Source organism: Schistocerca cancellata, chromosome 2 (genome assembly GCF_023864275.1).
Source record: "Schistocerca cancellata isolate TAMUIC-IGC-003103 chromosome 2, iqSchCanc2.1, whole genome shotgun sequence".
NCBI lineage: Eukaryota > Metazoa > Arthropoda > Insecta > Orthoptera > Acrididae > Schistocerca > Schistocerca cancellata.
Genome location: NC_064627.1, coordinates 143,692,007 through 143,719,509, shown reverse-complemented (window position 1 = coordinate 143,719,509; position 27,503 = coordinate 143,692,007). Strand labels below are relative to the sequence as shown.

At 42.6% G+C, this 27,503-nt stretch overlaps 1 protein-coding gene across 1 annotated transcript in view; it reads left to right on the top strand.

Annotated features, from left to right (window-relative positions):
• Positions 1-27,503, top strand: part of LOC126161432 (dehydrogenase/reductase SDR family member 11-like) — a 112,868-nt gene that overhangs the window by 21,134 nt on the left and 64,231 nt on the right. Inside the window, exon 2 of the mRNA XM_049917233.1 lies at positions 15,346-15,508. Coding sequence (XP_049773190.1) covers positions 15,346-15,508 — 163 coding nt within the window. The remainder of the gene's footprint in view (positions 1-15,345; positions 15,509-27,503) is intronic.

Below are 27,503 nucleotides of genomic sequence, written 5' to 3'. Positions count from 1 at the left end.
TTTGCCTTCAGCCGCCATTCTCTTTATTTCATGTACGATTGTACAATTTCGGCCTCAAGCCATTTTCAAGCATCTAAAGCGGTAGGACCATACATAGGATACATTAGTGACATGTCTGATTTTGATATAGGAACAAGTCATACCTGTAGATATACTAGATGCAATATAACTTACTTTATGGATGATTTTTTTAGTAGTAACTTATGCCATGAGCGTCGTTGCTCCTATGACACCATGTTCTGCTCATAAAATAGATTCGAGATGTTCACGTTACTTTGAGGGCACGTTACTTTCGAGCAGTTATTGCAAAGCTCTTATGTATCAGTCCCATGTATTTTACAGAAATTTGCTACTTAACTTGCATATGCTTTCGTTTCCAGTTATATTTAACTATCGTTAATCATTCGTGTAAATATGACTGTAATTTCTTTAAAATAACTTGTAAATATTTGTTTTTTCACTGTAGGAGCACATTGTGTTTGAATAGTTGGTACAAAGATCTTATATATGAAGTCTGTCATAGTACTCTAATGAAACAGGATTGAGAACTACGAGAGTCGAGTAAAAACTGCTTTATGGTTGGGTAATGTTCGCATTACAGTCATATTTATTAACAAGTGTAGCAATAATTTTACATTCTATGGTTATATAATGCTTCGCCGTAGAACTGATAGAAAGTCGTCTAGGAGTTTCCCATTTCGCAGGTTTTTTGCTCATTTAAAACTCTGCTTGACTGATCTTTTAGATGGATATAAACTATAATTTCTTCCATTACATCCTTTCTGTAATTTATGTAATATCTGAAATGGTCCATCTGTATTAGGTATTTTGCGGTTGGTGTTTTTTAAGTATGCAGCAAATGTGGATTGGTTATTGTCGTTTATTGTCGTGTGTTCTTTAAATCGTGATCTAACTTTTCTTCTTGTTTGCCCAATATAAAATTTTGGGCTTTCTTCACAGTTAATTTTGTAGATTCCTGATTGCGAAATGGTTCTGACTGACGTGGTATGTGTCTCAATAATCGTTGTAGATTGTTAGTGATTCTGAAACTGGTGTATAATTTTCTATTCTTGAAACATCGAGAAATTTTGTCGGAAATAATACCTAGATATGGCCATGCAAGAACTTTATTGTTCTGTGGATCGTTTTTGTCTCTAGTTACAGTTATGTCATCCTTGGGATTGGCAAGTGTTTGATTGGTTTTCTTTTTGAATGACATGTCAAGTTTTTAGGAGACCCATTTCGGAGAAGATCTAGTTCTTTCTCAATTTTTTTCTTTTTTCAGTGGTAAGTTGTTTATTCTATCTAACATAGAATGAAAATATGCAAGTTTGTGTGCTCTCGTGTGGCATGACTGATTGTGGATAATTGTCTGTTGTCGTTGGTTTATGAAAAATATCGAATATGTGTTCAGATTTTTCGTTTGAAATTCTTAAATTCAGAAAGTTTATGCTCTTATTTTTTTCTCTTTCCATAGTGAAATTAATTTTTGGATGCAAACTGCTGAATTGCGAATGCATGACGTTTCACTCATGTATTGTGTCATCGAATAGGATTAAGGTGACATCGACATATCTATAGTAATAGACAATTTTTTGGCTGTTTGAGTGAAATTGTTAATTTTTTTTCTTTTAAAGTGTTAACGAAAATACGAGCTGATGTACCTGCTAAACATGAGCCCATTCCTATTCCAACTTTCATGAGATAAATTTTATTCTGAAATGAGAAATAACTGTAGGAATTGATTAATTGTAGAAGTTCTATTATTTCACAAATTTCTCCTTGAGTGATTATCATATTTGGGAAAGTTGTTTTTAATGGTTTCTGTAGTTCCTGTTACTGGAATGTTTGTGGGCATATTAAATATATCGAGTGGTAACAGTATTCCATTTTCTGGTATTTTTATATTCTTTATTTATCAATATCGTAACAACTTTTTGTAGTATATTCTTTCTTGTATGTGTAATACCGCTGAAGGAGTATGTTGAGATTTTTACTGACAGCATGTGCTGGGCTATTAGCCATGTTAACAATTGGACGAATCGGGATTTATTGTTTATGTATCTTGGGCTGGGTACACAATGATGGTGTTGTTGGACCCTTTATAATGAAGTCTTTTGCATCTTTTTCTGTGAATATGAAGTTACATCTTTTTAGTGCTTTCTTTACTTCTGCATTAAATTTGTTGGTTGGATCCCGGTCAATTATTCTGATATTATTTTGGTCGAAAAATTCTAGAAGTTTTCTGTTGTAATCTACTTCTAACGTAATCATCAACGTATTTCCTTTACCTGTTTTTACACGAACTGCATTATTTTCTTGAAGCTTATTATTTATCTGACGGATAATCGTAGTGTCCTTCCCTTTTATATTTGTTTTTGTATTATTTTTGTAGTTTTACAAGTAATGTGGTTTCGCTCATGAGGTGGGAACTGGATCGTATCAAGCGCTACTTTAGTGTTTGCAATAGTATTTTTAACCATCCTGTTTCCATGGTGTGGTTGCGTGTTAAATTTTAGACCTTCGTTTAGTACGTTCATTTCTGTGGGAATGAATCTAATGTTGGTCAGATTTTCAACCTTCTGGAAGAATTTGAAGTTAATCTGCATGTGATATTTGTTTTCATTGAGCATATTTAAATCTTTTTCTTGTATGAGCCTATGCATCTTCTTTTTATGTCTGAATCGAATGTTTGAACCCATATGCCTTGTAAATTTGTCAGTTTCTGATAAAAAGTGATTTGTTTGTAAGGGTAATAGGGCATTAGCAATATCTAAATCAGCTACATATACGATTAGTTTAACATTTAAATTATTCTTACATTTAAATTTATCCCAGATTTCACTGGTCACCCAGTTGCGGTCGCACTGTTTTTTTTATATTGTGTGCCACACTAGATTTGTTTCTAATTTGATCCTGGCATATTTCGGTGTGATATTGTCTCGTATGCACTGTTTGTTAAACTTGATGGCTTCCGTGGCGTTCAGTATCTTCACTTTGATCCACTGACACTGTAGTACTTTACCCTGTGCCTGGCGATAGGGTCCGCAGCTACGATGATTTTTTTTGAAAGATTTCTTAATGCCTTCAGCTGCCATTCTCTTTATTTCATATACGATTGTACAATTTCTGCCTTAGGCCATTTTCAAGAATCTAAAACGGAAGTGTCATACGTTGGTTACATTAGTGACACTTGTGATTTTGATGTAGGAACAAGTAGGTATACTAGGAGCATTATAACTTAATCGTACAATCGTAGCTGAAATAAAGAGAATGGCAGCTGAAGGCATCAAGAAATCTTTCAAAATCTTCATCGCAGCTGCGGACTCCACCGCACTGGAAATTATAGGCATTTTAATGTTGTGTAATGACAACTTAACAGACAGTATTCGGAATTTTCCCCGCTAGTTGTACTGTGAAGCCTTGCTTCTTGCCAAATTTCCTGATTCTGAATTACCAGGAAGTACCCTATAGGTTTAGATGAGTGAGGTTGCATCGAAATATGTTGAATGTTATCTATATAAATAACTATTATGACTGAATTATACCATTTCTGGTTGTAAGTCGGAGCTGTGATAATAAATTAAGTGTCGTAATGTGAAAGCCAAGTTGCACTGTAAAAGCAAATAATTGTCGTAATGAAAAGTGAAGTAATTCATACTGTGAAAGTTAGCAATTTGACTGCAAGAATTTTGAACAGTATAACCTGCCTGAATAATTAAGTTGCGCATGAAACCTAGAGTAATTGCCTTCGCAAAATTTCATCACAAAAACTGTCTCTGAATAACATAGGTTGACCCTGATTGAATAAATAAAAAATCATAATATTTTGTCCTTAAATTCTATTCTGCGCAAATCTGGATAACTCTTTGTAGTACTGCTCTGTTTTGCGCGCCGCTGTTCTAAAGCTGCAAATTACTGTGTCTGCGCCGAACACTCGAGAGGTACAATGACTTCTCTGTTAATTGCAAATAGAACAGTTTATCGAACATACTTGGTTGGATGATCCATTAAAAGAACTGTAAGAGAAATGATGTTAAGAAAATGAAATATCCGCAAAAATGTCCTCACTTTGTTTTTTCTTTTTTTTTTTTTGTATATTGAGAAAAAGTGCTCAAAGCAGATTTTAAATTTAATGATCTTCTCACCATTCAAACAATACACTTTCCTGTCTCTCAAATCTAACCACTTTCAGTACAATAACCAAGTTAGTTCGATGGTGCAGCAATAGTGAAAAAAAAGGAACATTATTGTGTTTACCTGACATTCCATTAGATTTCTTCCTTCACAAATCAGTTTCATAATCATGTTGATGGATCAAAATGATAAATTGAGACAGTAAATTTGAATCATAATATTGCCATAGCTTCCTCACTCTGAAACACTGCTTAACATTCTCAGCCTACCTCTAACATGGCTGAACTTCGACTGCCTCACTCTACCAAAGCTTAACAATGACTGCTTCCACTGCGCCCTCGTGCACATCAACGATGTTAGCTTAACTTCTGCGATACGGCTTACAACATCGCTGCTTTCTCACTATCGCTTCAGATACCAAAAATTGAGATACCAAAATTATACATGACACTTATCAATGTGGCATATATGGCCGCATCTTTTCATTACATTGAATTAGAAGTTTAAATTTTTTACACCGCCAAGGTTTCATATACCTTAGTATGTGACGTAAATTTTAATTTGATATGCCAATGGACAGACAACAAAGCGATCCTATAAGACAAGTATGGGCAAGCTATGGTGACCGCTGGGTCTTATTCAGTACTTACTTAAGTTCGTGGGCCATCTCATTATGTGACGCGACAGCAGCGCTCTTAGCAAATGAAATCAAAACTGTAGCGTCCGTGACGTTAATATTTGTGGGGTGAGGGGCGATATATGAATGGCATTCATTTCCCGATTCGGCGCCTCAACAAATAATGCCTCAAAACACATGTGTATAGAGTACGCTCATTTTATGTTCACCCCATCTGCAGATGTTTGCATTACTTTAGGAGTCGTGAATACTGTTTCTTTAGTTATGTAATGCGACAGCTGTCATAGAAACTTCCGTTAGAAACTTCTGCTGCGCCTCGCTCTCTCTCCCAAGAGTTTCTTCCTCGGGCGGGACCCACACTAATTTGGGCCACCGGTTGCCCTGCAGATTATGTTTACGTTTTTACCGACTGTTGTACAAGACCTTGAAAACGAAATTTTTGTTGGAGTGGCACCGTTCTCAGGGTCTCTGCTTACGTTCAGTATGAAATACAGAAGCAACAACTTCAACAGCCAAGACCGCTAATTAAAATTTTATTTATGATGACCGGTTTCTGTAAGTCATCGGATCTATAAAGCGTATAGATCGAAAATTCAAGCATAAACAGGTCAGATGTAATAGGAAGAGGGACGTATTTACACCACAGGAATACATACAACATAAGGTATACATTTCCAACACGGAAGTTGTGAACAAATCAAATGGTGATTTGCAGAAAATAAATGCTTGGTGTTATGACTGGCAGTTATCTCTCAATATTAGTAAGTGTAGCCTACTGCGTATAACAAGGCCAAAATTCCCATTAATGTTCGAATACAAAATAAATGCCCAGTCTTGGGAAGCGGTAACATCCGTCAAGTATCTGCGTGTGTCTATTCGAAATGATCTCAAATGGAATGATCGGATTACACAAGTAACGGGCAAGGCGAACTCTAGATTGCGGTTTATTAGTAGAATCCTGAAGCGATGCAGTCCTTCAACAAAGCAAATTGCTTACAATACGTTAGTTCGTCCTGTTTTAGAATATTGTTCGTCTGTAGGGGACCCTTACCAGTTGGGTCTCATTCAAGAGATTGAGAAGGTCCAAAGAAGAGCAGCAAGATTCTTGACTGGTACATTTAGCCATCGCGATAGCGTTACAAATCTCATAGAAAGTTTGAAGTGGGATACACTTGCAGGTAGACGACGAGCTAAACGGAAGGGGCTGCTCACTAAATTCCGTAATCCGATCTTCGCCGTGGATGTAGAGCATATATTATTACCACCAAATTTTAAATCGCGCAGTGCTCATCTTTCATTAGAGCTCTTCCTGGGTCGCTCAGACAGTCGTTTTTCCCTCGTGCGATCCGCGAGTGGAACAGAGGGGGTAAATATGACTTTGGTGCGAATTGTGCCCTGCGCCACACGCCACTTGGTGGCTAGCGGAGTAATACGTAGATGTAGAACAAATCTCCGTCACATGTGCAATATATAGTGCCAAGTCGCAATACGTCATTCCAGACACATGAAGGAAGTGAAACATCGGCATGTCAATAATACAAGATTTATATAAAATATCATGCATGTTGCACCGACTGCACAGGCTCATATTCACACAACAGTTGAAACACGACTGATAATCACAGGTCAAAACCAAAAATGTTACGAACTGCCAACAGGTGACACTGCAGTGGCAAACTTACAGAAATGCAATCGTAACGTATAAAGCATAAGGAAGACGCTACATCCAAGGAGTACATAAAACAATGCAGTATACAGTATTCTGTATGTAATTATATAACCATGTAATTCAAACCCGAGTATATTGAAGTAACAAAATTCCTTTTATAATTTCTTCCTATTTTTAAAAAAATTTTGAATTGCAATTTTTATAGCAATGTAGAAGAAAATATTGTACATCAAACTAGTGACCTACTGCTTTTTTTTTTGTTTTGTTTGGGTCATCAGTCTTCTGACTGGTTTTATGCGACTCGCCACGTATTCCTCCTCTGTGCCAAACTCTTCATCTCAGAGTAGCACGTGCAACCTACGTCCTCAATTATTTGCTGAATGTATTCGAATCTCTGTCTTACTCTGCAGTTTTTGCCCTCTAGAGCTCCCCCTACTTCCATGGAAGTCACTGCCTGATGTCTTAACAGATACGCTACCATCCTGTCCCTTCTCATCGTCAGTGTTTTCCTGTACGATTCTGCGCAGAACCTCCTCATTCCGTACCTAATCAGTCAACATGACTTTCAACATTCGTCTGAAGCAACACATCTAAAAAGCTTCGATTTTCTTCCGTTGCGGTTTTACCACAGTCCACATTTCATTGCCATAGGATGCTGTGCTCCAAATGTACATTCTCAGAAATTTCTTCCTCAAATGAAGGCGTATGTCTAACACTACTAGACATCTCTTGGCCAGGAATGCCCTTTTTCCCAGTGCTAGTCTGGTTTTTATGTCCTCATTGCTCCATCTGTCATTGGTTATTTTACTGCCTAGGTAGCAGAATTTCTTAAATTCATCTACTTTGTGACCATCAATCCTGATGTTAAGTGTGGTGTCACCGCCAGACACCACACTTGCTAGGTGGTAGCTTTAAATCGGCCGCGGTCCATTAGTACATGTCGGACCCGCGTGTCGCCACTGTCAGTAATTGCAGACCGAGCGCCACCAAACGGCAGGTCTAGAGAGACGTACTAGCACTCGCCCCAGTTGTATGACGACTTAGCTAGCGACTACACTGACGAAGCCTTTCTCTCATTTGCCGAGAGATAGTTAGAATAGCCTTCAGCTAAGTCCATGGCTATGACCTAGCAAGGCGCCATTAACCAATTCTAGAGAGAGTCTCACTTGTATCATCAAGAATGCTGTATACAAATGATGGATTAAAGTTAAGTATTCCAGCAGCTACGTACTTTTCTTTATAGCATTCATTACGTATCCTGTTTCAGACCTAGCGCCCCCTGTGTTTTGACGCGTGCATTTCGGCCTCCTCTTGCAACACAGTGTTGCAACACTGCCAACACTACATTAAGTTTCTCGTTGTTCTCGTTACTGCTACTTATTAGTTTCGACTTTCTTCGATTTACTCTCAATCCATACTCTGTAATCATTAGACTAATCATTCCACTCAGCAATAGAGCGGAGCATGAGTTTGCGACTATCCTGCTTCCGTTTTTCTTGTGGTCCTCCACCTTAGAGAGTCTGGTAAGCATCTTTTCTCTGCCATACTGCACCGACAGTGACTGTGTACACATCATTTGGGGATGTGACACTACCCAGCAAGCTCTACTACATTTGATAGGTGCCCTGACGTCATAGTTGGCCTGGTTTTCCGTTGAGCGAAATGTCGTCTTTCGTGAAGAACACAATCCTACGGACATCTGTTGACAGTCTGTACGATTATATCGTCAATTAGACTCAGGACGGGGAAATGCCGGTTTGTCGCTTTAATTTTGAACACGTGTAGTATGAGACTAGAAAATAAGTGAAGTAATATATATATATATATATATATATATATATATACAATGTCATAAAGAACAAACATAACACTGGACTCGCATTCGGGAGGACGACGGATCAATCCCGCGTCCGGCCATCCTGATTTAGGTTTTCCGTGATTTCCCTAAATCACTCCAGGCAAATGCTGGGATGGTTCCTCTGAAAGGGCACGGCCGACTTCCTTCCCCATCCTTCCCTAATCCGATGAGACCGATGACCTCGCTGTCTGGTCTCCCTCCCCAAAACAACCCAACCCAACCCAACAAACATAACTGTCCTAATATACTGAAGAGCCAAAGAAACTGGTACACCTGCAGAATATCGTGTAGGGCCCCAACCAGCACAACGTGCCTTGGACTCGACTGATGTCTGAAGTAGTGCTGAAGGGAACTGACACCATGAATCCTGCTGGGCTATCCATAAATCCGTAAGAATACGAGGGGGTGGAGATCTCTTCTGAACAGCACAATGCAAGGCGTCCCAGATATGCTCAATAATATTCATGTCTGGAGAGTTCTGTGAGCAGCGGAAGTGTTTAAACTCAAAATAATGTTCCTGGAGCCACTCTGTGGCAATTCTGGACGTTTAGGGTGTCCCATTGTCCTGCTGTAATTGCCCAAGTCCTACGGAATGCACAATGGACATGAATGGATGCAGGTGATCAGACAGGATGCTCACGTACGTGTCACCTCTCAGGCTCGTATCTAGACGTATCAGGGGTCCCATATCACCAGAACCCCACTCCTTTACACAGCCTCCGCCGGCTTGAACAGTCCCCTGCTGACATGCAGCGTCCATAGAGTCATGAGGTTGTCTCCATACTCGTACACGTCCATTTTTCTTTTACATCTACAAGTAGCTTTTTTATTTAAGGGGGTTGTCCGGTCTCGAGGTCTCAAGAAACCTTTTTTTTTTTTTACATATTTTGACTTCTTGTAGTCTTGAGAATACGTTATCAAAAGGATTTTCTTGCTAATGTATTCCTTACAACTAAAAATCACGTTTCAATAGGACCACATGTCAACCACTGAAGCCTGTCTCAGCCCTTGGGAATGAAACTTCCTGGCAGATTAAAACTGTGTGCCCGACCGAGACTCGAACTCGGGACCTTTGCCTTTCGCGGGCAAGCGCTCTACCATCTGAGCTACCGAAGCACGACTCACTCCCGGTACTCACAGCTTTACTTCTGCCAGTATCTCGTCTCCTACCTTCCAAACTTTACAGAAGCTCTCCTGCGAACCTTGCAGAACTAGCACTCCTGAAAGAAAGGATATAGCGGAGACATGGCTTAGCCACAGCCTGGGGGATGTTTCCAGAATGAGATTTTCACTCTGCAGCGGAGTGTGCGCTGATATGAAACTTCCTGGCAGATTAAAACTGTGTGCCCGACCGAGACTCGAACTCGGGACCTTTGCCTTTCGCGGGCAAGCGCTCTACCATCTGAGCTACCGAAGCACGACTCACGCCCGGTACTCACAGCTTTACTTTACAGTGAGTCGTGCTTCGGTAGCTCAGATGGTAGAGCGCTTGCCCGCGAAAGGCAAAGGTCCCGAGTTCGAGTCTCGGTCGGGCACACAGTTTTAATCTGCCAGGAAGTTTCATATCAGCGCACACTCCGCTGCAGAGTGAAAATCTCATTCTAGCCCTTGGGAAGTTTACGACTCTGTTCGGGATCTCCGTCTGTGTAAAGCTATTGTAACAATATGTGTCAAAGAAAATATCAATATAGGTCTTGTACTCGAACACGAAAATGAGATAAAAAAGCGGTTGTGGCGATACAATGTCACAGAAGTTCAACGAACGACAATCCCCAGTACGCTTATTGTTCTGGAAGATGGTGTAAATGGAAACAAGCTGAGATGAACTGGACACTGGATACTTCTGACCTTAAGCCACTACTGAGGAGTCAAGTTGTTGAAGCTATCGCTGATGTGTATGGACATCAATTTTTTTTTTTTTTTTTTGAGTCATCAGTCTTCTGACTTGTTTGATGCCGCCCGCAACGATTTCCTCTCCTGTACCTGCCTATTCATCTCAGAGTAGCACTTGCGACCTACGTCCTCCATTATTTGCTGGGAGTATTCCAATCTCTGTCTTCCTCTACAGTTATTGCCCTCTACAGCTCCATCTAATACCACGAAAGTCACTCCCTGATGTCTTAACAAATGTGCTATCATCTTGTCCCTTCTCCTTGTCAGCGTTTTTCTCTCCGATTCTGCGAAGAAACTCCTCGTTCCTTACCTTATCAGTCAACCTCACTTTCAACATTCCTCTGTAGCACCACATCTCAAATTCATCGATTCTCTTCTGTTCGGTTTTCGCACAGTTCATGTTTCACTACCATACAATGCTGTGCTCCAAACATACCTTCTCAGAAATTTCTTCCTCAAATTAAGGTCTATGTTTAACACCAGTAGACTTCTCTTGGCCAGGAATGCGCTTTTTCCCAGTGCCAGTCTGCTTTTGATGTCCTCCTTGCTCCGTCCGTCGCTGGTAATTTTGCTGCATAGATAGTAGAATTCCTTAACTTCATCTGCTTCGGTGATCATCAAACTTGATGTTAAGTTTCTCGCTGTTCTCATTTCTGCTACTGCTCATTATTTTCATCTTTCTTCGATTTACTCTCATGAGACTTTTCTTTCCATTCAGTAGATCATGTAATTCTTCTCCACTTTCACTCAGGATAGCAAGAATCATATCATTGATATCGTTAGAGCTTGAATTTTAATCCCACTCCTGAGGCTTTCTTTTATTTCCATTATTGCTTCTTCCATGCACAGATTGAACATTAGGGGCGAAAGGCTACATCCCTGTCTTACATCCTTTTTAATCCGATCACTTCGTTCTTGGTCGTCCATACTTATTATTACCTCTTGGTTCTTGTACATGCTGTATATTACCCATCTCTCCCTATAGCCTAAAATATCTATTTTTCTCAGAGTTTCGAACATCTTGCACCATTTTAATTGTCGAACTCTTTTTCCAGGTCGACAAATCCGATGAACGTGTCTTGATTTTTCTTTAGTTTTGCTCCCACTATCAAATGCAACCTCAGAATTGGCTCTCTGGTTCCTTTATCATTCCTGAAGCCAAACTGTTCATCATCTAACACATCCTCAGTTTTCTTTTCCATCCTAGTGTATATTATTCTTGTCAGAAGCTTGGATGCATCAGCTGTTAGGCTGATTGTGCGACAATTATCGCACTTGTCAGCTCTTTGAGTCTTCGGAATTGTGTGGATGATATGGAATGTCGCCAGACTAATACATTCTACACACCAACGTGAATAGCCGTTTTGTTGCCAGTTCTCCCAGTAATTTTAGAAATTCTGATAGAATGTTATCTACCCCTTCTACCTTATTTGATCGTAAGTCCTCCAAAGCTCTTTTAAATTCTGGTTCTAATGCTAGATCCCCTATCACTTCTAAATCGTCTCCTGTTTCTTCTTCTATCACATCAGACAGATCTTGCCCTCATAGAAGCCTTCAATGTACTCTTTCCACCTATCCGCTCTTTCGTCTACATTTAAGAATGGAATTCCCGTTGCACTCTTACTGTTACCTCCTTTGCCTCTGAATTCACCGAAGATTTTTACGCTGAGTCAGTCCATCCGACAATCGTTACTAACGACAATATGAAGCATGCCTCTGAGCCTATACGCAGAACGATAATGAAGCACTGAATTCATTAATCTGGACTTATGGTTCGAAACACATATTTTCGAGTGTAAAAGTTGTCCAAATTGATAACAATCAGGCGTGCGTGCTTTACAACGACGGATTTAAGGGTGTCCTGCATAATATGAAACTCGTGGGAGTGGTTATCTGCACCACGGCTTGCACTTTCGCCACGAAAAGGTGCGAGTAACGCCTCAAGCGTTCGAACCGGCGCTGGTTCCAGACCAGCATCGAGATTGGAATTGCGCCTGAGAGTTCCGCGGTTTGCAAAATGAGATCTTCGAAGAAGAGGAATGTTTACTCTGTGACTCAGTAATAGTAGATATGTGGTAATCTGAAAAAAATTGGGAATTATATACCGTACATAAAAAAACGAAATCAAAACTTTAAATGTGGTTTCCTGAGACAGCGTTTTTTAAAGTGGTTCCCAGGTTTAAAAACCACTACTCAGTAAAAGAGGATGCTGTTTCGGATATAAGAAGGTAGACATTTTCCATAAGGCTTGTTATTTATTTACAGAGTTTTTCAGTACCTATGTTTTCAAGTAGCCGCCATTTTGAAATGCACTTCAGGAAATTTGATTTCATGCCATAGAGAATTTAATTCTGATAATGTAAATTCGTTTAATTTTGACTGCAGGCCTGTATTTCACCCTCAATCGTGCGAACCGTTTAGTTGTGCAGTTTGCGCAGAAGTAATTTGACCGCCACTTTGTGCTGCATAGGCTCATTAATCTACTGGCCAAAAACTATTTAAGTGGTGTTTAAGATATGTACTTTTGTTTGTTGGTAAAGATTTATGTAAAAACATAATTTTCTGCTGAAAAAACTTTGAACATGCAAAAAATAAGGCTCCGAGACCGGAGAACTCAAATAAATTTAAACAATTCTACAAGGGCTGTACACTAAAGAATGATCATAATTTTCTACGGTCGTAATTTCTAGCTATAGAATTAAATTTTGTGGCATTCTATTAGCTTAATGTGCAACAAACACTCCGTACTTGTTTCGTTGAAGGCATTCCTGTTTCCCGCCTCTGAATTGTGTGCAGTTTGATTAAAAATAACAAACTATATCGGAATGATGTTCCCTGGTCATAATAAATAAATATCATTGCGATTTAGACTGTTACTTTTGGCCAAATTATAGCACCAGTTTACTGTTCTCCTACGGACAATGTTGTCTAAATTTATGAAACTGAGACATGTTAACTATGGCCTACCGCAACAATGGAGGTAATGCGTGACGAACAATATACGGCGTTGAAATTCTGCTGCAGCTCAACAAATCTTCGGCTGAGATCTGCGCAATGTTACGGTAGGACTATGGAGTTCCCTACAGCACAGCTCGAAGATGGTTTAAATTGCTGTTAAGAAGGGAGACAATCAATTTCAACCGGCGTCCAATTACTGGTCTCGCGGAGGAAAACATCGACACCGCTGCTGTCATTGTGAGAGAGGATTGACGAATCACCTTACAAACACCGTATGAAATATTCAATTAACACATCACAAAATTTCGGGTCAGCTTTCAATATCGTACTCTTCGACATTTTAAATACGTAGTGTAAAGACTGAATCCCCCTTTCGAATGAATTGCAGTGTCATAGCTAGCCTTTCTCGAACTACTACTGCCTCTTTCAATTTCGCATCCAATATTTTCCCATTTTCTGATCCATCAATGACACAAGGAATCCGAAATATTCTGCAGTGATGCAGACGAATTTACTGGTGGTATGTTCAATGGTTTCTCATATGGGCATCGCCGACGGAGTAATTCCTTACTTCACCAGTGACGTCCTTATTTTGTTTCCATTTTCTTCATCAAGTACACTGAAGAGCCAAAGAAATTGATACAGCTGCCTAATATCGTGTAGGGCCCCCGCGAGCACGCAAAAGTGCCGCCACGCGACTTGGAATGGACTCGACTATTATCTGAAGTAGTGCTGGAGGGAACTGACACTATGAACCCTGCTGGGCTGTCCGTAAATCAGTCACAATAGGAAGGGGTGGAAAAATCTTGTGAACAACACATTGCAAGGCATCCCATTAATGTTCATGTTTGGGGAGTTTGGTGGTCAGCGGAAGGGTTTTAACTCAGAAGAGTGTTCCTGGGGCCACTCTGAAACAATTCTGGACTTGTTGGGTGTCGCATTGTCCTGCTGGAATTGCCCAAATCCGTCGGAATGCACAATGTACATGAATGGGTGCAGGTGATCAGACAGGATGCTTACGTAGGTGCCACCCATCAGAGTTGTACGTAGACGCATCGGGGGTCCCATATCACTCCCACTGTACACCTCCCACACCAGTACAGAGCCTCCACCAGCTTGAATAGTCTGCTACTGACATCTAGGGTGCATGGATTTATGAGGTTGTCTCCATACCCATACCCGTACATGTCCATCTGCTCGATACAATTTGAAATGTGACCCGTCCGGCCCAGGCGAGGCATAAATCTTCCTGTCATGCAGTGATCGAGGATACACGAGTGGGCCTTCGGCTCCGAAAGCACATATCGATGATGTTTCGTTGAATGGTTTTGCACTCTGACACTTGTTGATGGTCCAGTATGGAAATCTGAAGCAATTTGCGGAAGGGCTACAGTTCTGTCACGCTGAACGAGTCTCTTCACTCGTCGTTGGTCCCGTTCTTGCAGGATCTTTTTCCGGTCGCAGCGGTGACGGGGATATGATGTTTTACTGGATTCCTGATATTCACGATACTCTAATGACATGATCGTACGAGAAAATCCCCACTTCATTGCTACCTCGGAGATGCTGTGTCGCATCGCTTGAGCGCCGGATATAGCACCACGTTCAAACTCACTTAAATCTTGGTAACCTGTCATTGTAGCAACAGTAACCGATCTAACAACTGCTCTAGACAGCTGTTGTCTTATAGAAGCGTTGCCGACCGCAGCGCCGTATTCTGCCGGCTCACGTAACTCTGTATTTGAATACGCATGCCTATACCAGTTTCTTTGGTGAATATGAACGCGGATGCAATATCAGGAGATACGACAGTGTACGCCGAGTTGGCTATCAGGCCCTAACTGACGGCTCATCCTTTAGCTACTTCTTCCAGGACAGGTTTCGCTCCGTGTCAACGAAGGGACGCGACGGGCGTCTCACACAATATCCTCCACTTCGCGAGGCAAGTGCCGTAATCTCACTTCTGAACAAGGCATGGTCAGTTAGTGGTAGTACAAAACTTGTTGCGTTATCTCGGCGCTGTAAAAAGGATCACGGAAATCGTACTAGTCAAATATCTTAAGTAAAGATAAGAAAGTTCACAATCTCGTGCAGAGCAAAACATTAAAGACTAGGCTTCACTAAGAGTGAGAGAACTGCTTTCATTATTTTCATCTTTCATGAAGACAGTAAGGTGTTTGTGCCTCACAACAGGAGCTGGAACTCAAAGACGCGCCAGGGAAGCTGCACGCGATCGCCGGGGATGTGAGCGACGAAGCCAGCATCCTGGCTGCCTTCAAGTGGGTCAAGGACAACCTGGGTGGTGTCGATGTCCTTATCAACAACGCTGGTGTCTTCCCGCCGACTAGTGTTACAGGTATGATCAATGCTTTGCATTATCTTCTGTCGTTCATTTAAGCTGATCTGAAAATACCAAACGTTTAAAGCTAATGCTTTACTCAACATCTGTATACAACATTGTGCAAGCCACCTTAAGGTGCATGGCGGAGGGTAGCTTGAACCACTGCTACTAATTTGCTTTCCTGTTCCATTCACCAATGACCCCAGGGCTAGTCGTTAGCTTTCTTGCTCCATTCGCAAATGGAACGGGGAAAACCAACGATACTCTTCCCTACAAGCCCTGATTTCTCTTATCTTGTCTTCGAGGACCCTTCGCGAAATGTACACTGAGGTGACAGAAGTCATGTGACAGCGATAGCACACAAACAGATGGCGGCAGAACCGCGTACACAGGATATAAAAGGGCAGTGCATTGGCCGAGCTATCATCTGTACTCATGTCATTCATGTGAAAATGTTTCCGACGTTATTATGGCGGCACGATGGGAATTAACCGACTTTGAACGTGGAATGGTTGCTGCAGCTAGACTCACGGGGCACTCCGTTTCGGAGAACGTTAGGGAATTCAGTATTACGAGATCCACAGTGTCTGGAGTGTACCGAGAACATCACACTTCAGGCATTACCTCTGGGCAAGGGCAACAGTGGCGACGGCCTCCAGCATCGTTTATGTATAGTTGTCAGTGCTAACAGACAAGCAACACTGAGTAAAATAACCACAGAAATCAATGTGGGGCGTACGACGAACTAATGGTTTTGGTCAGTGCGGCGTAATTTAGCATTATAGGCTATGTCAGAAGACGACCGACGCTAGTGCCTTTGCTAACAGCAATGCCTGTCCTGGACTCTCGACCATATTGGTTGGTCCCTAGAAAGCTGGTAAGCCGTGGCTTGGTCAGATGTGACCCGAATTCGGTTGGTCAGAGCTGATGGCAGGGTTCGGATGTGGCACAGACGCCACAATGCCACGGATCCAAGTTGTCAACAAGGCACTGTGCAAACTGGTGGCGGCTCCATAATGGTGTGGACTGTGTTTACATGGAATGGACTGGGTCCTCCAACTGAACCGATCATTGAGTCGAAATGGTTACGTTCGGTACTTGATCCCATTTGGAGCTGTTCATAAACTTCATGCTCCAAAACATGTCACCTGGCCACAATTGTTTGCGACTGGTTTGAAGAACATTTTCTACATATGAGCGAATGACTTGGCAACCCACACAACACTACGTGAATTCCATCAAAAAATTATGTAACATAATCGAGAGATCAGTTCGTACACAAAATTCTGCTCTGGCAACAACTGCGCAATTATGGAAGGCTATAGAGACAGCATGGCTCAATATTTCTGCAGGGGACTTCCAAGGACTTGTTCAGTCCATGCCCATTCGAGTTGCTGTGTTTACATGGAATGGATTGCGTCCTCTAGTTCAACTGAACCGTTCATTGACTGGAAATGGTTCTTTTCGGTACTTGATTCCATTTGGAGCTGTTCATGGACTTCATGCTCCAAAACATCTCACCAGGCCACAACTGTTTGCGACTGGTTTTTGGTACATTCTCTACATACGAGCGAATGATTTGGCAACCCACATCACACGACGTGAATTACATCAAAAATTTATATAATACACTCCTGGAAATTGAAATAAGAACACCGTGAATTCATTGTCCCAGGAAGGGGAAACTGTATTGACACATTCCTGGGGTCACATACATCACATGATCACACTGACAGAACCACAGGCACATAGACACAGGCAACAGAGCATGCACAATGTCGGCACTAGTACAGTGTATATCCATCTTTCGCAGCAATGCAGGTTGCTATTCTCCCATGGAGACGATCGTAGAGATGCTGGATGTAGTCCTGTGGAACGGCTTGCCATGCCATTTCCACCTGGCGCCTCAGTTGGACCAGCGTTTGTGCTGGACGTGCAGACCGCGTGAGACGACGCTTCATCCAGTCCCAAACATGCTCAATGGGGGACAGATCCGGAGATCTTGCTGGCCAAGGTAGTTGACTTACACCTTCTAGAGCACAGGATACATGCGGACGTGCATTGTCCTGTTGGAACAGCAAGTTCCCTTGCCGGTCTAGGAATGGTAGAACGATGGGTTCGATGACGGTTTGGATGTACCGTGCACTATTCAGTGTCCCCTCGACGATCACCAGTGGTGTACGGCCAGTGTAGGAGATCGCTCCCCACACCATGATGCCGGGTGTTGGCCCTGTGTGCCTCGGTCGTATGCAGTCCTGATTGTGGCGCTCACCTGCACGGCGCCAAACACGCATACGACCATCATTGGCACCAAGGCAGAAGCGACTCTCATCGCTGAAGACGACACGTCTCCATTCGTCCCTCCATTCACGCCTGTCGCGACACCACTGGAGGCGGGCTGCACGATGTTGGGGCGTGAGTGGAAGACGGCCTAACGGTGTGCGGGACCGTAGCCCAGCTTCATGGAGACGGTTGCGAATGGTCCTCGCCGATACCCCAGGAGCAACAGTGTCCCTAATTTGCTGGGAAGTGGCGGTGCGGTCCCCTACGGCACTGCGTAGGATCCTACGGTCTTGACGTGCATCCGTGCGTCGCTGCGGTCCGGTCCCAGGTCGACGGGCACGTGCACCTTCCGCCGACCACTGGCGACAACATCGATGTGCTGTGGAGACCTCACGTCCCACGTGTTGAGCAATTCGGCGGTACGTCCACCCGGCCTCCCGCATGCCCACTATACGCCCTCGCTCAAAGTCCGTCAACTGCACATACGGTTCACGTCCACGCTGTCGCGGCATGCTACCAGTGTTAAAGACTGCGATGGAGCTCCGTATGCCACGGCAAACTGGCTGACACTGACGGCGGCGGTGCACAAATGCTGCGCAGAAAGCGCCATTCGACGGCCAACACCGCGGTTCCTGGTGTGTCCGCTGTGCCGTGCGTGTGATCATTGCTTGTATAGCCCTCTCGCAGTGTCCGGAGCAAGTATGGTGGGTCTGACACACCGGTGTCAATGTGTTCTTTTTTCCATTTCCAGGAGTGTATAATCGAGAGATCAGTTCGTACACAAAATTCTGCACTGGCAACAGTTGCGCAATTATGGAAGGCTATAGCGACGGCATGGCTCAATATTTCAAAAAATGGCTCTGAGCACTATGGGACTCAACTGCTGTGGTCATAAGTCCCCTAGAACTTAGAACTACTTAAACCTAACTAACCTAAGGACAGCACACAACACCCAGCCATCACGAGGCAGAGAAAATCCCTGACCCCGCCGGGAATCGAACCCGGGCGTGGGAAGCGAGAACGCTACCGCACGACCACGAGATGCGGGCTCAATATTTCTGCAGGGGACTTTCAAGGACTTGTCGAGTCCATGCCCCGTCGAGCTGCTGCACTGCGCCAGGAAAGAGGATGTATCCCATGATCTCTCTGTACGTTGGTAGCCGTAGTATCGTTGTGCAGTGTGTGGTAAATACTAGTTATGTCCACTTTCCCAGTAGTGCCAGGCCAGGTTAAGTCCAAGCGACCAATCTGGGTGCCAAGCTGGCAGGGGTGCCAGAGGTGCCCAAGTGCAAAATCTGTATACAAGGTGTATCCTAATTAGCAGTGAAAGCTGACGCGGTTCGAAGTATATAATAACACACACATCAAAAAAAGTTTTGCATCACCTCGGTTTCAAGAATTCCGGAACCTGTACAGAAAACTGGATTAGAGACAACATAAAGATCATTTCCGCCCTTTTTATTGCTCATGAAAACCACACATCGCATGTTGCACCACCATACCGCGAGACCTTCAGAGGTGGTGGTCCAGACTGCTGCACACAACGGTACCTCCAATACCCAGTAGCACGTCCTCTAGCATTGCTGCGTGGTTGTATTCGTCATGACACACTATCCACAACTTCGCCAAGGCATTGTTGGTCCAGATTGTCCCACTCCTCAACGGTGATTCGACATAGATTCCAAAGAGTGGCTGGTAGGTCACGTTGTCCATAAACAGCCCTTTACAATCTATCCATGTTCGATAGGATTCATGTCTGGGATTCATGTCTGGAGAACATGCTGGCCACTCTAGTCAAGCGATGTCGTTATCCTGAAGGAATTCATTCACCAGATGTTCACCATGGGGTGAAGAGAACGTGATGCCATTCCTGAGCGGTCCATTCGGTGCGTTGTTGGGCCCATCTGTACCGCGCTGCATGGTGTCGTGATAGCAAAGATGGATCTCACCATGGACGTCGGGAGTGAAGTTGCGCATCATGCAGCCTATTGGGCACACGACGTCCTGTGACTGCACGAAAAGCATTATTCAACATGGTGGTGTTACTGTCAGGGTTCATCCGAGCCATAAACTGTAGGTAGCGGTCATCCACTGCAATAGTAGTCCTTGGGCGGCCTGAGCGAGGCATGTCATCGACAGTTCCTGTCTCACTGTATCTCCTCCATGTCCGAACAACTTCGCTTTGGTTCACTCCGAGACGACTGGACACTTCCTTTGTTGAGAGCCCTTCCTGGCACAAGGTAACAATACGGATTGGATCAAACTGCGTTATTGACAGTCTTGGCATTGTTGAACTGCATACAACACAGGCTGGCACCTACTTCCTGCTGCAATGACTGGAACTGATCCTCTGTCGGACCCTCTCCGTCTAATAGGTGCTGCTCATGCTTGTTTGTTTACATCTTTGGCCGGGTCCAGAGACATCTGTGAACAGTCAAAGGGACAGTCAAAGTGTCTTCAAACGAGCTACCACGACTTCCGTATCAAATATTGGCCTGTTTAGTACAAATGCATTTGAAGTGTAAGCTTTTCCATTATCTTCCCTATCTAACTGAATTTCACCGCACAGGAGACTTCAAGTGGAACTTTTTGACGTTCAAAGGCTTGTAGCGGCCTGCGCTTATCACAAGAAGGAAAACCTCCTTTGGTGAAGAGGGCAACGAGCCATTAGCGTTGCCATCACTCAGAAATATAAGTATTGAGTGTTTCTCGGTTCCTGTGTCTCAGTCGAGATGTGTGACGACACGAACCCTATGCGCACCCGAACACCCACGTCCCCTAAGGAAGTGGTTGAAGCAGCCTGCAATACGTTCGCTGTTAATTGTTAATGTTGTTTATTCAGGAGTTTGAGAACCAACGCTTAAGTTTACAATCTGAGTTTGTCGAAGCTGGTTTCACGTATCCAAGTGTTCTCTTCTTTCTGTACCATTGCTTTATCCTGGCATATGTTGTTATTTTGACAAGTGAAAAATACAGACAATACGATTCTTACGTCGACTCTAGCACTGTGTATTAAAATATGGAAAGAAGACGTTGGTCCAGGCCCAATGACTGGTTACGCTCGTAGCCTTACGATTGATGGTGTGTTAAAGTTCTGTGAATGGTCAGAAACTTTTAACGACTTATTGGAATTCTTTTGCTCTCGTTTTGCGTAAAACGGCGCAGTTATACGTAAAATCTATCCCTATCCTCCGATACGCCTTAGAATACAACTACGTAGAAGGATCGTAAATTACTGATTTGTCGATTTTCGTTGTGTATACAACATCAGGTTTTCGCCTGCTTGATAGAGGTATTAGCTGCTTATCAGTTTATTTAATATTTTGAAAGTTTTTTTTATGTTTCATTTAAATCTGCTCACACGCCATTAACTTATCGGCTCACTGTGAGTAATGGTCGAATAAAATTATAGATGCCTTACGACAAACTCTTGTTGAAAGGGGCCCTTTTCACGTATCTGATGTGCACTTTCCCGGTGGCCAGAGAGGTAATAGATTCACTGTGACAAATTAACGACGAAGAAACATTGGATTTTTTGTTTCTCTTTCAAACCTTATAACCCACCTAAAGTTACGTCGGGATTTTAAGACCGGAAAAATAAGTCGGGATATCAAAGCCAACGCCGAAAAACCCCGAACTATATAAATGCATACCAACCATGGTAAGCATTACTCTTGCGTTTGCGTCTTAGCAAAGTGCTTGATGAAGAAAATCACAGGCTCATTCAGGCTGAGACTGAAATTCGTATGTGGTATTAAAAAGTTCCTGGGGACAAAGGGGTTGGCGTTTCGAGAATAAGCTGATATTCTCTTTAAATACAGGAATTTCTCGGAAATAATAAAACACATCGCTACATTTGATGTTGTTTTCAAAGAGAATTTATGAAGAGTAACTTTTCAACAACAAAAAATATTCACTACCTCCGTAAAGTAGAATAAAGTGCATACATCACTTTCTTATCAGCATCTATTCAAGAGTACGTTTTAAATGAACCTTAAAAAAGCAACATACCATTCAACTATTTTAGACTTTACCCTTGACGTGAGTGGCACAGAGAAAGTGTCAATAAGCATTCGTTTTGTTTAGACAGAGCCTCCTGAAGAAATAATTTTCAGGGAACATTTCCTTGGCTTTATTACAGTTGCAGGCACTAATGATGAATGTCCAACCGACGTCCTCTTAAGAGAGTTGATAAGACGGTAGATTCCTTTAAAAGGTGCCAAGGATATGATAACTGTACGAATATGAAGCGGGAAAACGAAGGAGTTCAAAAAAGAATTGTACATTTTAATCGTAGATCACTATTTGGTCTATTTGTGGTTAATTTCTTTCGCCTAGTAATGAATGATGCAATACTATCATGCATGTCACTCTTAAATTTGTGAGTACAGTTCAAGAAGTTTTCAGTTTGTTTTCTGCATCAATTGGGAAATTTGAAGGAGCATGTATCTAGTAGCAAGGGGATAAGGCAGGTTCTGGCGTAATTGGTGAAACGTCCCCTTAGAAAAATTATACATGACTGTGCTTAAACTGACACACAATATTTTTTAGCGCAACGCAATCTGACTTTCAATAATCCCTACAAGAGAATGGCCCTGACTAAATTAACCTATATGTTTCACAAATCACTTACTCACAAAAATCTTCGTTACTCGAACTACTGCAATACAGCGAGCGCCACTACTGCCAGCTAAATAAAAGATTCAAACTACTGAAGGCACTAACTACTGATAGGCATAGTTAGCAAAAGAAAGATTTTGATAGAGAACAAACAATGTATTTACCTTAATAGTGTTCAAAAGTCATAACATATGTATCAATCCATGATATCCGATATTACAAATTTACTCTTTCTGATGGACACACGTCCAGATCGTCCGCTCTCAAAATTCCACCATCTCTCTCCCCACATCCACCACTGCTGGCGGCTCACCTCCAACTGCGCAACGCTACGCGCTGTTAACAGCTAACTGCCCAACACTACAATAGCGACTATTGCAACAATGCCGACCAGCCTCAGACTGCACACAGCACAGTCAGTGATTTTCATACAGAGCACTACGTTGCGTTACCAGTAAAAAAACCTAAACAGCCTACTTACATGGGGGCATTGTTTTTCTTAAGTAAACAAACCGCCCAGTTGCTCTAGCCTAATTTAATGATTCTTATGTAAACATACTGCTCACATGGGCATATGTTTTGATCATTTACGCCATAATTAACGAGCAATAACTGTCATGTTAATTACCGTAATTTATGGGCAAGATGGTGGGCTTGGCTTCAGTTTTACTCAGGTGTTGAGGTGTTCAATACTTTTAGCGTAAAGAGATAACTGTCATTTTTAATTATGGCAATTTATGACCTATACAAACGCCTAAAATATTATTTAACGAGTGGGACGATAATGAGATAAGCGACCCTTATGTTCAGAAGACCGAAGAGAAGTTAGATATAGGTCTCCACCTGTTCTAACCGAGACAGGAATTCTAGCTAACAACTATCATTGCTCACATGAAATACAACTGCGGAGTACCTCACATAAATAAAACCTGAAAAAACACGTAGTTATACAAACGAAAATTTGGGGAAATAATTTGTGTATTAGGAGATCGAGTTCGGCGTGGGGAGGGGGGGAAGGTCATAAAAAACATACTAAAAATGCCCACTAGTTGGGTGCAAGCATCGTTGTGGGAGCGTTTCAAGATCATTTTTTTAAGCTTTTCTTGAATTACTCGGAAACTGGAGCTTCCAGCTAATTAAATATCCTACAGAAAATGTCATATTTTTGTTTGCTCTAGGACTAATAGTTTCCACACAGCAGGAAATGGAAATATCACAGATTATTATAAATGCTCCAATTTTGTCAAATAAAGAAATGGTAGGAGACCGTGGCTCTTACTTGAAATAAAATGTTGATGATGCACAGCGACTAGCCACAAATTGTTTTTAGTTATTCTAAGAGTACCGTTACCGGTTTAGAATTTATACAGTTCATCAACAGACGGCTTTCACGCTTTCGTCAAAACATATAATACATTGGCGTACCGGTGAGCTGCCTTAGGATAAACAATAATTCGTAGTTACAAACTTATAATAAAGATAGTAGCGCTACAGATCTGTGTTACAATGCAACTTACATGAAATGTCCATCTGAAAAACTCATTTTTGTAGGGCTTTTTTTTCAGTGAATTCCATTCGCAAAGATGTTTGTATATTCAACATCACGTAAGTCGGTTAGCATTATAAAACATTTCCTTTTGGTCACAGAACGAATTTTCAATGTGCATCACATCATATGAAAACAAGGACAGACTTTACGAAGTACATGAGTGTCAAAGATGCTGCGATACATTGGTACGCAAACTGAAGAGGGGGCGGGCGATTCTCCTCTCCCTCTAGCCCACTACACTATGGGAATCAACTACATGGTGTTTCAGAACGTTATACCGATCCTATGAATCACTAGTGACGCAGTGTTTTCACATGTCTGGGGTTGTTTATTTTCAACAAAGTGCATTAACACTACGTGGAATACACATTTGAGTTGAAATACTAACGAAGAAAGCCGGCCGATGTGGCCAAGCGGTTCTAGGCGCCTCAGTCTGGAACCGCGCTACCTCTATGGTCGCAGGTTCGAATCCTGCCTCGGGCATGGATGTGTGTGATGTCCTTAGGTTAGTTAGGTTTAAGTAGTTCTAAGTTCTAGGGGGCTGATGACCTCAGATGTTAAGTCCCATAGTGCTCAGAGCCATTTGTACCATTTGAACGAACGAAGAAACTCGTATGGACAGAATATACGTAAATCTCTGCACACTGTCCTACACTGCTAGAGGGGAAAGTGATGCTTAGTCGACCTGCACGGCAGCCACAGCGTTGTTCGGGAAAAGACAACTTCCCGTGATCGCTCTTGATTCTTTCACCCCCAGCATTTCCTGTTCAGTTCTCTTATGTAAGTAGACAAAATAACTTCATTCAACCCGTGTTTATACAGTGGAGCAATTTTCAGTTTATTTAATGAGTTACGTATTTGCTGTTGTGAAAGTGAGCTGTTATGTAAAAAAGCTCCACGGCTGGATCTGTCTGCCACATTGAATTGCCTGTCTCAGACATAACATGCTGTCAATATGTTTTCGACGATATTGGTTTCACTGTCTCTGCTTTCACTGGCAGGAATACTTTTCACAGCATGAGGTGTGTAAAATGTATCATCCCAGCCTCGGCTCTCCCAACATCTGAGAGCGCACGAAGATTTCAGTTGTCTCCCATCGCAACAGAAGGAGGTCATCTAGTTGTTTGGGAACTTCATAGGCTTGAACATGTTCAATCCCATTCGACCAGACGTATTCATGCCCACTATCTAAGATGTACTGTGGATGACTCCACTCAGTGCAGCCCAATCTACGGTTGCTTGCAGTTCCCGAATGGAAGAGACTTACGTAGTCTCCCAGTTACACAATTACTGGTGGGAGAAGTGAAGTCATTTTCGGTTCACTGATTAATTCACAACCAAGTGACTGCTATACTATTAGACGACTTTACAATGTGCTGTCAACGATAGGCAGCAGTAAGGTGCAACATTTAACAATCCAGTCCCTGTCCCACCAACGCTGGAAAGATCACTGACATTGCAAGTGCAACTTATACGCTTGTCATCCACTGTTTATAGCAATGCACTGTATTTCACATAAAAGCTCAGTTATTTATTTATTTATTTAGCGTATGGCAAGTACAAATCACGTTTATAGAGAAATAAGCTGCTACAATAACTTTGGAACTAAAAACAAGACATAAAGAACTAACTACAGTTATGTCATGAACAACATACATATAATTACAAATTAACATTAAGGTTTTTAATATATTGACCTGCACTTCGAGTCGCATCCAGGAAGTCCGTTGTTTGACCTGAGTAGGCTCTCAGAGGGCACTCTGCAATGATGTGCCGGATCGTCTGCTTCTCACTTTGGGGATGGTGCTCTTCCCCATTTGTGTATAGAGTCCGCACATCGACCGTGGCCCGTCCTGATGCTGTTGAGGATGGTCCAGGTTTTATGTGGTAAGCCAAAGCCTGGAAGTCTGTTCGACGGTTTCAGTAAGGTGTTTACTGTTGTGGCGTTGCAAGACAGCCACGCCACTCGGAAGTAGCCGAAATGCACGCGTCAACTCACGCCGACTGGCGTGAATTCTGGAACAGAATACGTAATTAATGCTATAATGAAAAGTACGTAACTGATGTGATACTTAACTTTTATTCCATCATTGTGGTACATCGCTATTGTTAATACAAGTGAGACTCTCTCCAGATATGGTTAATGGCGCCTTGCTAGGTCGTAGCCATGGACTTAGGTGAAGGCTATTCTAACTGTCTCTCGGCAAATGAGAGAAAGGCTTCGTCAGTGTAGTCGCTAGCAAAGTCGTCGTACAACTGGGGCGAGTGCTAGTACGTCTCTCTAGACCTGCCGTGTGGTGGCGCTCGGTCTGCAATGACTGACAGTGGCGACACACGGGTCCGACATGTACTACTGGACCGCGGCCGATTTAAAGCTACCACCTAGCAAGTGTGGTGTCTGGCGGTGACACCACATTTACCTGTGGTGGTGCTGATTCTTCCCATTCCGCTTTCCAGCGTTCAAGACAGAAACCATTTTCCTCCCGATCTTTGGCCCTTATAAGAGGTGGATGTCTAGAGCGCAATCTATCTCTGTCAATGCCATTGCTCAAAGCGTGAATCGGAAGTTGCGGGTTGTCTTGTTAACAACTGCAAACACCTATATATTTAATAAACTGAAAATAGGTGACTTAGTGAAATCAGGAAGATAGCCACCGTCCAGGATGACAAAAAATCAGTTTCCATCTTACAATGTAGTTCAGTGTGCATCACAGATATACTCCCCTCCCCCCCTCTCCCCCCCCCCCCCCCTGTTGGCACACTCTTTCGCGAGTGAGTTCATAAGGCAGTTACTTCTTGTGATGTAGTGGGGTAGACAGAGTGGAGAATCACTTGCTCGCTCTTCAATTTGCATCCATAGGAAGGAGGGACTTGCATGACCATAATCCGGTGACCTGCCTACCCTCACACTCACACATCCTTCCTCCAACCTATTACATCCCCAGGACACAATTTATCCCTTAATGAGGCTCTACTGCACTTATAAGTGGTACACACTTGTTCTTAATCCATTTTATTTAACAGAAATTACTATTTTTATATCAAAGAAACACTATTTTTAATAATTTGCAATTTATCAACCCACTGCAAAGCGGAAACTGTTAGTCTTACAGAAAAAATGAATAAGGCCCTTTTTGTAGGAATTCAACGTAATTTCATCTACATCTACAGAGGTATTCCACAAGCCACCGTATGGTGCGTGGCGGAGGGTACCCTGTATCACAAGTAGTCATTTCCTTTCCTGTTTGACTCGCAAATAGAGCGGGGGGAAAATGACTATCTTTATGATTCCGTATGAGTCCTAATTTCTCGTATTTTATCTTCGTGGTCCTTACAAGTAATGTATGTTGCCGGCAGTAGAATCGTTCGGCAGTCAGCTTCAAATGCCTGTCATCTGTCCGCCCGCCTTACCTAGGTGGTCAGAGCGGCGGAGTGCTACGCAAAGGGGCTCGGGTTCTATTCCCTGCTGGGGCACGAGATTTCCTCCGCTCAGGGACTGGGTGTTGTGTTATCCTCATCATCATTTCATCCCCATCTTCGACGAGCAAGTCGCCCAAT